The sequence below is a fragment of the Tetrahymena thermophila genome (genome assembly GCF_000189635.1).
Source record: "Tetrahymena thermophila SB210 genomic scaffold scf_8254181, whole genome shotgun sequence".
NCBI classification, from domain to species: domain Eukaryota; phylum Ciliophora; class Oligohymenophorea; order Hymenostomatida; family Tetrahymenidae; genus Tetrahymena; species Tetrahymena thermophila.
The window spans coordinates 11,879-27,386 of NW_002476082.1; the positions used below are offsets into that span (position 1 = coordinate 11,879).

At 22.3% G+C, this 15,508-nt stretch overlaps 3 protein-coding genes across 3 annotated transcripts; 2 read left to right on the plus strand and 1 right to left on the minus strand. All coding sequences in view use genetic code 6, as the record gives it.

Annotated features, from left to right (window-relative positions):
* Positions 1–5,837: 5,837 nt before the first annotated feature.
* Positions 5,838–7,632, plus strand: TTHERM_00930880 (transmembrane protein, putative; the record flags this gene model as incomplete). The annotated part of the gene is made up of 4 exons (XM_001025752.2): positions 5,838–6,741; positions 6,775–7,080; positions 7,414–7,476; positions 7,628–7,632. 4 exons carry the CDS (start codon positions 5,838–5,840, stop codon positions 7,630–7,632), a joined length of 1,278 nt encoding a protein of 425 aa, XP_001025752.2.
* A 1,915-nt stretch (positions 7,633–9,547) lies between these two features.
* On the minus strand, positions 9,548–12,622 carry TTHERM_00930870 (hypothetical protein; the record flags this gene model as incomplete). Its single annotated transcript, XM_001025751.2, has 2 exons — positions 9,548–11,616; positions 11,860–12,622. 2 exons carry the CDS (start codon positions 12,620–12,622, stop codon positions 9,548–9,550), a joined length of 2,832 nt encoding a protein of 943 aa, XP_001025751.2.
* Positions 12,623–13,449: 827 nt separating this feature from the next.
* On the plus strand, positions 13,450–15,405 carry TTHERM_00930860 (hypothetical protein; the record flags this gene model as incomplete). The annotated part of the gene is made up of 4 exons (XM_001025750.2): positions 13,450–13,954; positions 14,141–14,346; positions 14,557–14,710; positions 14,837–15,405. 4 exons carry the CDS (start codon positions 13,450–13,452, stop codon positions 15,403–15,405), a joined length of 1,434 nt encoding a protein of 477 aa, XP_001025750.2.
* Between the last annotated feature and the right edge of the window lie 103 nt (positions 15,406–15,508).

Sequence of the window (15,508 nt, forward strand, 5' to 3'; positions counted from 1 at the left end):
ATAAAAAATATTTTTTTAGAAATCATTTACTATTTTTAATACTTTTGATATAAAAATTTTATTCATTTTAATATTTAGATAAATATATTTAGTTTTGTTACAGCAAAGAGCATAATAAGTTATTAGAGTTTAAACTAAATTATAATATTTGCCTAAGAAGATATAATCAACTCTTAGCTTTTTGTTTTGATGGACTCATTAAATTATTTAGCTATAGATTTAAATTCTGCTTAAGTTAATTCTTATTCCTTGTAATCGATTATACCCGATTTCTTTAAAGTTTAACCCTAAATAAAAGAATTGGGATGCTTCATAATTAGCATTTAAAATTAGAGTTTTTACAAAGTGAGCTTTAAAAGTTTCATATAAAATCCTTTAATTGAATAGATAAGCATCCCTTTAGATTATTTAACGATTCAGGTTTTTTATTTTGAAGATTAAAATTAGTTATTTATTAATAGCAAAAACAATACAATCAGTAGCTTTATCTTAGATGAAAACAACAAATTAGCAAATTAATAAAATTTTAAAATAGATTTAAAATAAACATATCTAAGTAATTTAGATATTAACGTTATTAATGTGTAGTCATACAGTTAGTCAATTTATATTGCTTCAACATAAATAGGAATTTTTATAAAAATAGACATTTCCTAAAATAGCCTGTAATATATAAACACTTTTTATTTATACTAAATTTAGTATTTTTAAATAGTGGATGATTTGCTATTTTACTCTTTGATGGAAGAAACTAAAGGAATCATTATATTTTCTTTAACTCGCAACGAAATATAAGAAGATTTTAGTTGTTTTTCTCTTCCATATAATACAAATTATTAGCAAAGTAGCATTTAAATAAATAGTCAAGAAAATAAATTGATAATCTATGAATAATCTTAAATAAACATCTTAGATTTAAGTAACCTTTCTCAAATTAATCAAATGAGAATTCTTTCTCAAAGAATTCCGAATAATTTACCTATATTCATTTTAGAACAGTTCGATTTAATAATATTTTTAGACAATCGTTATATTAACTTAGTTAGCTTTTACACATTAGAATTTTTATCTTTCTATGAGCTGCCTTAATGTGCCATTACATAGTTTCAATCTTCAGCTAATTTAGAATCAAAAAAACTATAAATTTATTATTTTTGTGATGGTAATTAGATTATTTTACTTCAAATTCTTAAAAATTTTATTTAATTTTTATAAGGAAAATGTTATTTTATCCTCTTTTATTAAATTTAAATTATTATTTTTAAAATATTTACTTATTGGATTAATTAAGGAGGGTACTACATTCCATTTATTTTTTAAAGTTACAAATAATTATTATATACTAATAAAATTAATAAAATAAATAAAAGAATTTGGAATGTTTATTATCGACTTGGAGAAATTAGATATCCAATATTACTCTATTATGCTAATTTAATATGTTTAGCAATCATTTTATATATTCGAAAGTAAAGTGCTTTTGCTTTTGTAGTAGGATTAGATACAAATTTATAAGTTAGACCCTTTTGTTTTTACAGCTTCCTTATAAAATGCCATAGACACTCCAAACATAGATATGCAGAGTTTTGATAACTTTTTTGTGGACTCAACAAATTAAATAGTTTATGCATCTTATTATAATAATGAATCCTTTTAAACTAATTTAGCAACTATTAGTTTAAACAGTTTAAATTACTAAAATCAATCAATATTCAGTTCTTAAAATTTATTTAACTTTGTTATTTTTAGTTAATACAATATACTTTTAATTACAGTTTATGGGGAATAAAAATCTTATATCCTATATTCAGCATTTTATAGGTTGGATGATACTTCTTCATTTGTAATGAAAACATTACCAAGTTAAGTTTCAGAATCTTATATTTATGCAGAAGAGTACATCTATATATAAATCGAAGCATAAATTCAGCAATTTAATCTTCTAAATTACCAAATCAATAATTTTAGTTTTTCAGATACTTTTTTTTGTTACTAATATAATTCCGATAGAGATATTTTACTTATTGGATTGAATGATAACACAATTATATATGGTAGCAAATCTCTATCTAATATGAATATAGTCAAGGCAAAGTTCATTTTTTATTCTTTGAGTTTAGACTTTACTTCGAACTAAATCATAGTTAGTAAATTAATTAAGCATTTTATTTCGATTTTATATAAAATTTTATAAATAATTTTCCTAAATTCTTTTTAGAAATATTAAATTATAATTTATTTAACTTTTTGGATTTAAAGCTAAAATTTTATCATAAAAAATAGACAATCAGATGATTTAAGGTTCACCAACAGATATCTCATTTTTAAAAATTCATAAAAAATCTTCTGTTTAGATAGCAAATATAGCTAACCCTTATTTATTTAATGATTATATTTTATTTATACCAAGTTTAAGCATTTTTATATAAATTTAAAACTTCACTATCCTTGTTTATGATTTTAGAAACGGAAACTTGTTGTTAAGCTATTCTATTTAAGACTAGTTTAATGACTTTTTTTACAATTTAAGTGATTTAATAGAGTAGTCTAAGTTTTGTTTGTATGGAAGATCCTAGCTAAGCTTATATTAAATTTCATAGAACCAGTAAATGTAATTTTAGATAGATCTTATATCTACTATAAAATTAAATAGTATAATTAATGTTTCAACATAATTTGATTGCATAATAGTACAATTTATAGATTTAGATTAGGTATAAAATGTTAATTTGTATAGTTTTAAAGATCTTACTCTTATAGAATAAATAAAGGCGAGTGCCAGCTAAGGGATAGCTTATGTATTTTATAGCTTGAAATATAACATATATACTTATTTTATGATGCTAGACTATTTTGATGAAGTAATATTTTATAGAAATTAGACTGTGGTATCATCTATATTTTTGTATAATACTTTCGCTATATGCTAATAGATTGATTAGGATTACATATATTGCATTGATTATCACTAGTAAAATAATATTTCAACTTATAAAAAAGTAGCCAAAAAATATTTAATTATTTCTAAATTAAAATTTAATATTTTAAAATAAAACCAATTAAAAGTGCTACTTACATTAACAAAATTTATTTATTAATTTTTATATTAATAAAATTTTAATTTATATAGGGTAGTTTATTTCATTTCATTTTCACTGCAAAAAATAGTTTATACTTAGCTTTTCTTGAATCTCTAAACAATTGAAATATTTTATTATGCAGATACTAAAGAAATTTTTGTTATTGGATTATAATCTGAAACCTAATATTTGATTTATTATGGTATGTTGGATTTAAATACTTATTAAAGTAGCTAAAAATATTTGATTTCTTGCAAAAATTTTCTATAAATAATTAAGGTGGATAATCTTGATTTAATTGTTGTATTTAGCTTTGATTAAAAGTATTATATTTATTAGAAAACATAAGGAAATTTACTTCAAACAATATATGATTAGCTAACCATGATATTTTTACCTAGTTTAAATATGCTTGCGTTCTGGAATTATGATTTTACAGCCTATTCAAGCAAATACTTTCTATATGATTTATAATCTGTTTATGATGAAAATTATTATTATGTTGACAAGAATATATCATTGATTCCTAAATTTCACTCATATTTAGAAAATTCTATTTATGCTACTTCTCCGATAGAGTCTAACCTTTATAAAATAGATCTCTCAAATAAAAAATTGAAGTTAGTAATGAAAAGAGGAAGTAAAATTCATTCAATTTAATAAATCTCTTCTCAAGTTATAATTATAGCATCATTGTCTGAGATCATTTTATACAATACATTAACGCAGTCAATAATCAATACTTTCATTTTCAAAAATCTTGAAATTTAAGTTTAAGAACTTTTAAATACTAACTTGCCTAACTTAAATTTTAGAGCGATTTTAATAAGTAAACCCAAGTAAATATCAATCATTGAAGTTAATTAAAATAAACTAATAGGAAGCTCAATAAAAAATATAAACTTTGATCAAGTTGTTGATGAAATAGTAATTATAAATAAAAATCTTTCTCTTTTGACTTTTAATTCTGGTAATTTGATAATTATGAATTCTAATTCTCTATCATAATCTCTGATTTAAAACTTTCATAACATAAAGTATGAAATTGTGTTACTTAAAAATTATTCAAATAATTTAAATTAAACATAAGAAAATTATTTTATTCTATCTTATTCCTCAAACTCTATTCTTCAGGTATCCTAAATCTCATTCTTTGCATAAAATTAATCTATTCAGTTGAACGTCTTAATGATACAACAATTTTCCACAAAAATAATTCAAGTTGAGCTAATATAAGATTAAAAATTTGTTGTTTTTTCACTTCAAGATAGTCTTAACATCTATTAAATTTGCATTTAATGTGTTATAAGTAATCCTAAAAATAAGATAGAATATTAACAATATTTTCTACCTTTTATTAGATATCATTTTAAATTTAAAATATATGAAGATTTAGGGTACTTAATTGCTTTTACTGATATAATATATGCAATTTATAGCATAAAAACCACCCATGTTTTGTATGTCTCTACAAAAAACTATATGAATAATACAATTTATGATATTAGTGCTATTACTTAAAACTATCTTGTTTTATCTTTCAGACAAACATTTGAAATTCATGAGTTGAACTTTACTTCTTATTTATTAACTTATGAAGGGCATTATAATATTATTTATTAGTCTTAATAGTAAAATGTTAAAATTTTTAATGCTTAAGTATTAAATTATGTAGATAATAATAAGAATTAACTAACTTCACTGTCACTTGCAGGATATGATACTGGTAAAAACATGTTATTCTTTAATTATTTACCATATTTAGAAAAAGTAAACAATTACAATTGTACTATTCAGTTCTATGATTCTAATTAGTATTAAATAAAATAGTCTATTAATGATTTGTAGGAAATGAATGAATATATAAAATTTAAAATAAACTAGTATTTCTTAATAATTTCTTAAAATTAATACCAGAAGAGTCTAATGAATATTTACAGTCTAAGTTTACCAAATTTAACTCAAAATATGAATATATCTTTAGTAATTACTGGATAGTATGTGTACCTTGATAGAATTAATTTTAATTAACTTAGTCTTTCCTATACTTAGATTATTTTATAAAATGCGACTTTATATATAACAAATTATATCATGATTTAAGGTTTTTCATCGATTACTATAGATTAATGTAAGCTAATATACCTTATTTAGGACTTTAATAATATTAATTAATTTGGTATTTTATTTAGCAATGTTGATTCTCTTAAAATAAAAGACTTTTTCATTTTTAACTAGACTATTCCAAACAGCTTTAATGGGATAAAAATTTTGAATTTTACTTCAGTTGAGATTGAAAATTTATTTATTGAAAACAGTAATTTAAATATAAGTTCTCAACTTTTTAAATTTGATAGTGGAATGAAAATTTAAATATAAAATTTTAACTTAATAAATAATAATATTTTTTTAAATAATAACTTTAATTTGATTGAAATAATTTAAACATCCAATATAGCATTCCGAAATTTATAGATCATTTAAAACAAATAAATATATGAAAACTATAATCAATTAGCTAGTTATCTTATCGGTATTTTTACTTTCGGATAGCTAATTATAGATTCTTCTACAGTAAAATTAAACTAAAATTTATTATTCCTTAACATTTCTAATTATCTTGTGATTGAAGAAAATAGCAAAAAGTATTCTATAGCTTTTATTGACTCTGTTTTGATTTTACAATAGACCTTGTATGAGAAAAATTCATTCGATGAGTATGTAGCATTAAGTGCTATTTAAATACAAAACATATAAATGTCTTAAATTTAAAATTGCACCTTTAGTTAAAATAAATTAGAAAATTCTGCACTTATTTAAATATAAAATATAGATTTTGTTTAATTTAATTTAGCCATATTTAATTTGAATGCTTGCCTCAGCTGTGTGTTTTCACAAACTTGTAGCCAAATTAATGTAATAAAATCAGCTTTTAGCTAAAATTTATCTAAAGATTCAGGATCTTGCATACTATTAAAGAATTTTCTAGTATAAGGTGATGAAAATAGTATAGTAGACAGTATTTTTGATAGTAATTTTTCTTAAAATAGTGGTGGTGCAATATATTTATAAAATGTTGATATTGAAATATTGAATAGCATCTTTTCTAATAATAAAGCTAGTATTGGAGGAGCAATTAGATATCTTGACATAATACCTAGATTTATTCATAAAATCATAAAAAGTGGAAAAGCTAATTAAAAAAGTAGTAGCGATATTTAATTCATTAATAATGAAGCTTTTATTTTTGGAAATAATATTGGATCAATTCCAAAATATCTAACATTCTATAGGGATAATAACATGAAGTTTATTGAAGATTTTTAGCTAGAAAATATAAGAAGTGGAGATATAATAGAAAACATAGAAATTAGCCTATTAGATGAAGAATAAAATATTGTTAACATCATTCCTCCACATAACACTCATTTTACTCAAAAGATATTAAATGAAATAAAATTTTATTAAATTTAGCTTTTTTCAAACAATTAAAATGAAATTGATATAAAATATAATACTATTTTTTCATACTAATAGAGTTCAAATAATACATTTAATATAAGTGGTATGAAAATTCAAGGAATGCCCAAGAAATCTTCTTAAATTCAAATTAGTGCCCCTTTTTTGAGGCAGGATACTATGAATAATACCTACACAGTAGGTAAAAATTTTAGTATTTCAGTTATATTTAGAGATTGCTAGGCAGGAGAATTTTTTTCTTAAATATCTTAATAAATATACGAGTGCCAATAATGCATAAATAATACTTATTCTCTAATTGAGCCAAATCTTCATTAAGCAATATAATGTAAATAATGCTAATTGGACAAAGCAGACAGCTGTTATTTAAATGTAATAAATGTCAAAAACGGATTTTGGAGATTAAGTTAACATGATGATCAAATAATAGAGTGCTAAAATCAACCTAAAAATTGTGAATGCCAGTCAACACTAAAAACGCAATAGGAATCTTAATTTTGTTGTATCAAAGGTTTCATAGGTACAAAAAATTATAAAAGACTTAATTAGTTAATTTTTTTACTGTAAATCATCATTAATTATGACAAAAAATTTTTAATTTAATTTATCTGCTTATGAAGATCCACAAATTAAGAGATAGCAGGGAATGAGTTTTCAATTAATTGACCAAAGCCCCCATTAAAGTCAAATAGTGATATTTTGAATCTTTATATAAATTTTAAGGAGTTTGGGAAAGAATTTAAAGAGGATTTACTGTATTTATGAAAAAAATATAAAAAGCAAAAATAAATAAATAAATAACCATAAACTTTATATTTAAATATATATTCAACATTTTTTATTATTTTTATAGGACCTCTTTGTGAAATTTGTGATAATTATGGAGAGGTGTGGGGGGAAAGATTTGGATCTCTAGGTAAATATTCTTGTAGTCCTTGTAATAAATATGATGAAATTTTATTAAGAGAGATTATTAAAATGGTTGTTTTGACAATCTATTTCTTATACTCAGTCAAGCAAACTGTCGAGAAGGCTTCAAAATATATTATTTGTTAAACTTTAAGAAGATTGAATTTTCTTTTGATAGGTAAATCAGGAGAAAGTGATAAAGGCTAGTTGTATATAAAGCTATTTATCAATTTTGTATAAGTGACATCTGCCGCTTGTAGTAATTAGCTCAATTTTTTTAGTATCTCATTTTTTGATATCTTTGGAGTGTTTGCTAATCCATCAGTAACATCTAACAATTCTCTTGATTGCTTATTTGCCAGGATAAAAAAAATTCCTATTGAGTTTACTAGAGGTTTATGGGTATCAGTCATCCCTATTATCTACATATTACTAGGACTTATTTTATACTTTTCTCAAATGAAAAAATTTTTTAACAGACCTCACCACAAAAGGTTCTTATACGTGGCCTTTAATTTTGGTTTTATTTCTTTTTAAAGCGGAACAGTTTCTTAGTTAATATAAATAATGTCATGTAGAAAGATAGGAGATTTCTTTTACATCAAATCACAATTAAACAAAATATGCTATTCTAGTGAACATTTAAAATTTATAGTTTTCATGATTATGCCTTTGCTATTCTTATGGATATTAATTTTACCTTTGTTTTTACTTTATAGAATATATGTCAAAAGAAAAGTACTCGACGAACCAATACAAATAATTAAATTTGGGTTCATATGCTCTAATTATAAATAGATATTTTTTTATTGGGAATTCTTTAGGATCATACTGAGACTTGCTATTGTAATTATTGCTAATGTTTTATCTGATCAATTATCTGTCTTAAAACTTGTTTTATCAATTATACTAATACAAATCTATAACAGACTTTTGATTAGACTAAAACCCTACAGAGATAACATTTCTTTACAAGTTGATTTAAAACTCAATTAAGCAATTTAATTAATTTTTCTTCTTAATATTTTAAATAACTAAGTTGCATTGCCATTAAATTAATAAAATATTTTTTTGATTCTAATTTAAGCAGTTTGTTTCTCAGTTATATTACAATTTATAATATATTTTTATCGAATTAATAGTTTATAAATTAAAAGATTTATTCTAAAAGTTTTTCCTAAATCAAAAAAATGCATTTAAGTACCTTAAAACTCTATCAGAAAGTTTATTCTTTGGAAGAAGATAAAGTAATTCTTTTTATTTATTATTTGAAATATGATTTTTGATAAAATTAATTGCTAAATAAAGGAATTCATTTGATCAGTTTAGAATTATGAAGCTCTCAAGGATATAAAAAAAATAAGAATCTAATTTATTAATGAGAAACCAACATATTGTAACAAGAGATTCTAAAGATCACCAATTCTTAAGTTCATGCAAACTGAATACAACTTTATAAATGTTAAAATAAAAATCAAGTTTTATCTAATGCAAACAACAAACTCCCAAAATTAATAGAAAAAAAACCAAAAAATTTACCAAATTGAATTATCAATGTTTTACTAACCAATCCATATAGTTGTGATAAAATAATCTAAAAAATTTAATTATTTTATTTTAAATAATTTCTATTGAAATGGATATTTGTATGTTATCTTTACCTAATGCATAAAATCATATATAAACCTCAAAAAAATAAATCAATACTAATCATTTTTTTTTTTGAAAAAAATTTTGTTTTACTCAATTTTTAAGTAATCGTTCATTTAAAGTTCAAATTAAAAAAAATACAATTTGTATAAATATGTTTATCCAAAATTTAAAAATTCTATGATATGTTATTTATATCATCCAAATTAAAATTTACTAAAGTCACATTTTATGAAAGTATTGAGTATAAAAATATTTATTAACGTTTAAATAGTAAAAAAAATAAAAATTAAGTTAATGCTCATTTATGAAGGTAAACAATCAATCACTAATTAAAGTTAATTAATAATTCATAAAATTTAAAGGAATATTCTCTAAACAGATAAACAATTTACATAGTTTTTAATTTATTTATGCACGCACTATCTTCAAAATTATGTAGAAATTTTTTTGTTTTTGTCAATTAATCTAACATTTTAGGAATTTGACTATGAAAACTATGGTGACTTTAGCAGAGAATGCTAGGAATTATTACCAGAATTGTGATCAGAAGCCCTCCTCTTGTTAAGATTAATATTAAAAAAATAATTATCTAAAAGACCAGGCTGATTCAAAAGCTACTAATGATCTAAATTATGTTTTTAAGTGTGCTTTGTTGAATGACTAAATAATTAATTACTTAGTTGGCTATATTAGAAGATTAATTTATTATTTTAATTTATAGAATCTTTTTTTTCCATATAATTGTTAATTATTTGTTGTGGAATTTTTAACTTTTATTATTGATTAGACTAAATATCTGATTGCTTTCTTTATTATTCAATCCATTTTACTGCTGCTGTTTATGAAACATTCTTTTAAGGAAGTTGGATTTAATGCTTTTGCTACATATAACTATCTTCACCCACAGAATTGCTTGTTTAATACTGCTATTGGTCTTATGAAACCTTTTTACTAGAAAATTTAAAGAATTTTTGGCTATTAATTTTTTCATCATAGAGAGACTGCTGTTTAAGATGGTGAGTTATATATAACTCACATTCTTACTTACCAAATAGAGCGTTTAAAGATTATTGTAGCTAAGCTATTTTTTACTAGTAGCCGAAACCATTAGGCTTATATTTCTGATATAGTCGCTACTTTTCACTTTCTTTAATCCTTTCTATTAAGACATTTACATGGTGAAGCTCTTGCCTAAGATCATTTTTAATCCCAACAGCTTGTATACAATCATCTGAAAATTTATTTAAATCAAATGCTATTCTCTCTTAGTATTTCACATAAGAATTTTAGCTAACTTCATCTACTCCTGGGTAGAAATTCTAGCTTGATTAAGTCATTGAGCCCCAATCAGTTTATTTCTATTAGTTGCAACTTTTAGCCATCCGATGGACTTTTTGTTAAATTGCTTCTCTAGAATTTTTTGAACTTATTTTAGATGATTCCATAGCGAGACTTTGATACTACTAAGACACATTAACACCATCTACATTCAGGCGTTTTATTTTTTCTTAAATTCTATCTTATTCAATCATAAGCTTTGCCCATTGAATTAAAAATTATTTTGAATCTTCATCTAAAAAACTAGGTAATATGTTCGAATTGCTTAACTCCTCATTTATTAGAATTAGCTATTTCACAATTAGAACCAAACTTTGCTTAGGAAATTGATTGCTTTTTATTGCTTTCAGGTATAAGTCTTTAAGTATTAGTTTTGTGGTATTTCGCTTTTATTTTATTTTTAATATTTCTTTATCCATCAATTCTAATTTTTCTAGGGAAGTCTTTGTCCTCTAAGTTATCGCTTTTTTTAAAGTATCAAAGTAAATTTTAACTTCTTCTCTCTCCTCCTCAATTTTTTTATGTTTATTCCTGAAATCCTAATTGTTAACATTTTTAAAGCGTACTGTATTCATTTTAGTAGACATAGAGTGAAAAAATATTTATGAATTATTGGAGCTATTAATTTCGTTTAAAAAAAGCTCTTCATCTAGGTCAATTCTGGCAAGCTACGAAACCATTTGTTCATGAGTATTCTTTAGTTCTTGAGAAATATTTGTTTAATATAATCTTTCCTCTTTAATTTTAGTTTGTAATTCTTCTATTTTTTAACTGCAGAATGTATAATTATCCAACAAAGCCTTTTCAAGATAATTGTAGCTTTCCTGATCAAATTCTGTTTCGCCATTGATTGAGTTTATTTTTTTTTCATCTAGGATACCCTGAGGATGAAAAATTTCACTTATAATATCTCTTAAAAGCTAATCATACTCAATAACATTTCCCAACCTAAAGAATTGAGTGCCGACATTCTTAAAAGAATTCAATGTAGTCTTAGAAAATTTATCAGTTTCTTCACTAAAAAGAAATCTAATTTTATCTACACTTTCATTTTTCTATTTTGCCTCTTGCTAATAGAAAGACTATCCTTAAATATTTGGGTCAATTCTTACTTTTTTCACCTCATTTTTTATCTCTTCACACTTTATTTCTGTCTCTTAGTAATTAATTATAACAAAATCATTGCAAATTAAACGAATGAAAAAATTAAAATTAAATGTTTAATTAATCTAAAATAAAATTATTAAGTTAATTAATGAGCTATCTAATATAAGCAAAAAATTACATTATTAAATTAATTTTATTATTTTTTTAATCTGGAATATTAATTGTGCTTTATTTAATTAAGAAGATCTTCATACTTTTTAAAATGAATTTCCTATCAAATTAAACAAATTACTTTAGTTTTGAACATATTTTTTGGTAATGCGATTCAGAAGGAGGTTGTTTAGAAGTTATTTATTTAGATTCCTTTGTAAAAAAATAGAACTCTGACTGTTAATTTTACTAAATTATTTTTCTAATACTTTTGGAGTTGGTGATTTAGGAGAGCCTGATTGCTATTCAGGTTGAGTTTAAAGTGTTTTTGAAACACTTTTTCTTTTACTACTTTGTGAGATTTAATCTTGTTATTCATTAATGAAATCTGTAAAATTTTCATTCTTAGCTTAGGCATAAAAAGTACTTCTGTTTACTTTCATATCTTACACATTGAAATCTTAGCCTAAAAGAACACTTTTTCTTGCTTTTTCAATGGCATTTTATAAGGAATAATTGCATATTATGCTGGGCGTCTACTCTTAATTTTAAACTATTTCTTCATCTTAATAATATTTAGGATTCATTACTGAGTCAATTACATCAAAATTAAGCTCTGGCATTTAAATATCTTCTTTTAATGACTATATGTGCTAAAATCTCTACTTTAATTTATCGCTCATATCATCATTTTCTTTTAAAAGAAGATCTTTTTTCCACTTATCTAGATCATTATAATCCTACTAATCATTCTAAGCTATATACTCTTCATCATGTATTTCAATAAAATTTGCCTTCTTATTTCCATTTTCCTACATTAGTTTTCTCAGCTTATTTGAACTTTTAGCCTCAAAAGTTTATCTTCTATCTTTATTATGGATTTGTTCACTTTTATTTCTTTTCATTTTAACTGACTTTAGTAAAAATTAAATTCTACTTATAGATTATCAAAATATAAAATCAGAAAAGTAATTAAATCAAGCAATAATTTGATTAAATTTTTTAATAATTGGCTAATAAGTAAAAATTAATTAATTGGGTGACTCATTTCATTTCTTAACTAAAACATCACAATTTTAAATATTGCCATAATTTAAACAAATAATTGAATTTATTATAAACTCATTAAAATCCTCTAGTTATTTTATAAGTTTTAAATGGGTTGTTTATAATTGCATATTAATTGTTATTTTAATTGTAATTAACTCTCTTTTAATCATAAAAAATGTTTTATTTTAAAAATAATATTTTTGATAAAAAATTTCATTATTTAATTTTACTTGTTTAGCTATTTTTAAAAAATCATTTTAATTGTAAATTAAATATTGATTTGAATAATTTTTTAATATAAATATGAATAGGTTATTCATTATTTCACTGATTTATTTTGTTAAAATATCAAATAAGTTGAATTTATTTTTATTATTTTTATAGAATTTTTAAAAATTTAAATATTATTTGCAGATTAAACCTAAAATTAGAGATTGAAATGAAAAAAAGTATTTTAATTACATTTTTAAAATATTTTTAGTAGTTCCATAAATCTTATTTATGTTAATTAAAAATAAATAGTTTTGTTAATTTTCATATTAATTTTTAAACCTCAAAGATATTATTTTTAGGATTTTTTACTAAAGCTAAACAATTCAGATTAGATATTTTTATTCAATTCAACTATTAATTAACTTTTTAATAAAAAACAATAAAGGAAATTATAAAAATATAGTTTATCATGGATCAAACACGCATTTAGCATACTTAAATTTGTCAAATTCACTCCAAAAAGAAAATTAAATATTTACAAGTAAAAGAGATTGCGAATGATGCTAACAAGAGTGTACTTCTATGTAATGAATGTTTTAATGAAGACCTTGACTCCAAAGCTAAAGATATAATCAAGATATCATAAATTATTGAAGATGGTGAAACATAAATTATTTCAAAATGGCCTCCTTTGGAAGATTAAGAAATTACCAAAAAACTAAAGCAGCAAATGGAAAGCTTAGAATCATCTAATTCAATTTTAAAAAAGATCAACGACTACTTTACAGTTTTAAAGAATGAAGTAATGAATGAAATTGATATGTGTCAAAAAAAAATGATAAATTAAGCAATAGAACTACCTTTTATAAAAGATCAGCTTTTAAAATAATACTAATAAATATCTTAGATTTCAAAATTAAGATAACTCATACTATAAGGTTAAGAATCTTCTTTTGAAGAGCATTAATCTAGTTGTAAAACTTTTATTTCTCAATTTGAATTATCAAAACAAATAAATACCTAAAATTTATAAAATTTGCTAATAAAATGCTAGCAAAAATAGTAAATGCTAAATTTCGAATTTCCAAATTTAATTAAAAAATAAATAATATCTAATATTGGGGAAATCACATTCTTTAATGATCAATACATTAATGTAGACTTAGATATATCAAACATTAGTAATGTCAATTCTTCAAGTAGTTCTGATAAACTAATGTAATTAATATCAAATAAAAGCAATTTTTGTAGTGAACAGTTTTTGAAGCAAGTAAAGGATATTTTAGATAAGGTGAATCCAGTCTTAGATAAAATAGAATTTGAGAATATGCACTCTTAGAACTATAAACCAATTTAATTTTCAAAAGTAAGCAACTAAAAATTAGAATAAATAAATGAGTATATTTAGCATTAAATATAGCTATAAGAAAATAATTAATATTCTAATCATTTATAGGAATCTTAAAAAATTAAAAATATGAAGCTATTAATTGAAAATAAAATTAATTTTATCAAATAAAATCTTCAGTAGAGTCTAATAAACTTCTTTATCGATTTTTATCCATTTTTGAATTAGATCAATTTGGATTAGATCTTTTCATCATCTGAGAAATTCGACTTGCTTAACTAACTTCAAGAGGCTGATGTTGAGGAATTAATTAATCTACTAAAAAAGAGAATATAGTTTTAAGACAAAAAAATTTATGAAACTAGTCAAACTTATAAACAAAGTTAATTTTTAAATAGTCATAAATACTATAAGAAATAGGAAGTATATTAAATATTTAGAAGTTTTCCTATTTATGATTTATTGTAGCAAAATTATGTTGATATATTACAAAAAATATAATTTATAGGCACTAATTATTAAGAAAGTAATAAAAGACTTTCTATTAATAAAAATAGCAGCAAAAAAATCAAAATAAAAGTTGATTAACCAAATTATTTTGGACTGTATAAAGATTGGGATATAAATTGTGTTTCTCAAAATATTCTTGAAAAATAAAAAAAATATATTTTTAGAATAAAATGCGATGTTATTTAACCTGAAGTATTGTTTAACATAGGATTAATATAGAATGAGAGTATTGATAAAATCTAAGGTTTTAAAGATAAGCTTAGCTGTAGGTTTATGAGCTTATAAAATAAAATTAAATATTAAGGAGGTTGTGGAATTGACAAGATTACTAAAGGATTTGACTTTGAAATAGATAAAAATAGTGTCTTTGAGTTGAGAGTTTGGATTGAAGGATAGTAATTAGAAATACTTGATTATCCAGATTATTAGAATAAAATAGAATTAATAGATTAGAATAAACATTATCTTGATTCATATTAAGATCTAAGAATATACTTATACTTATTCGACAACTCAGTTAGTTATTAACTTGTAGAGGCTTATACTGTAGAATAATTTGATTTTTGAGAATATAATTTACATTATTATAGTTTGAAATTAATGAATTCGTATTTTTTATCTCATAATCATTTAATATTTTTTTATAAAATTGTTTAAAGTAAATGCTAAT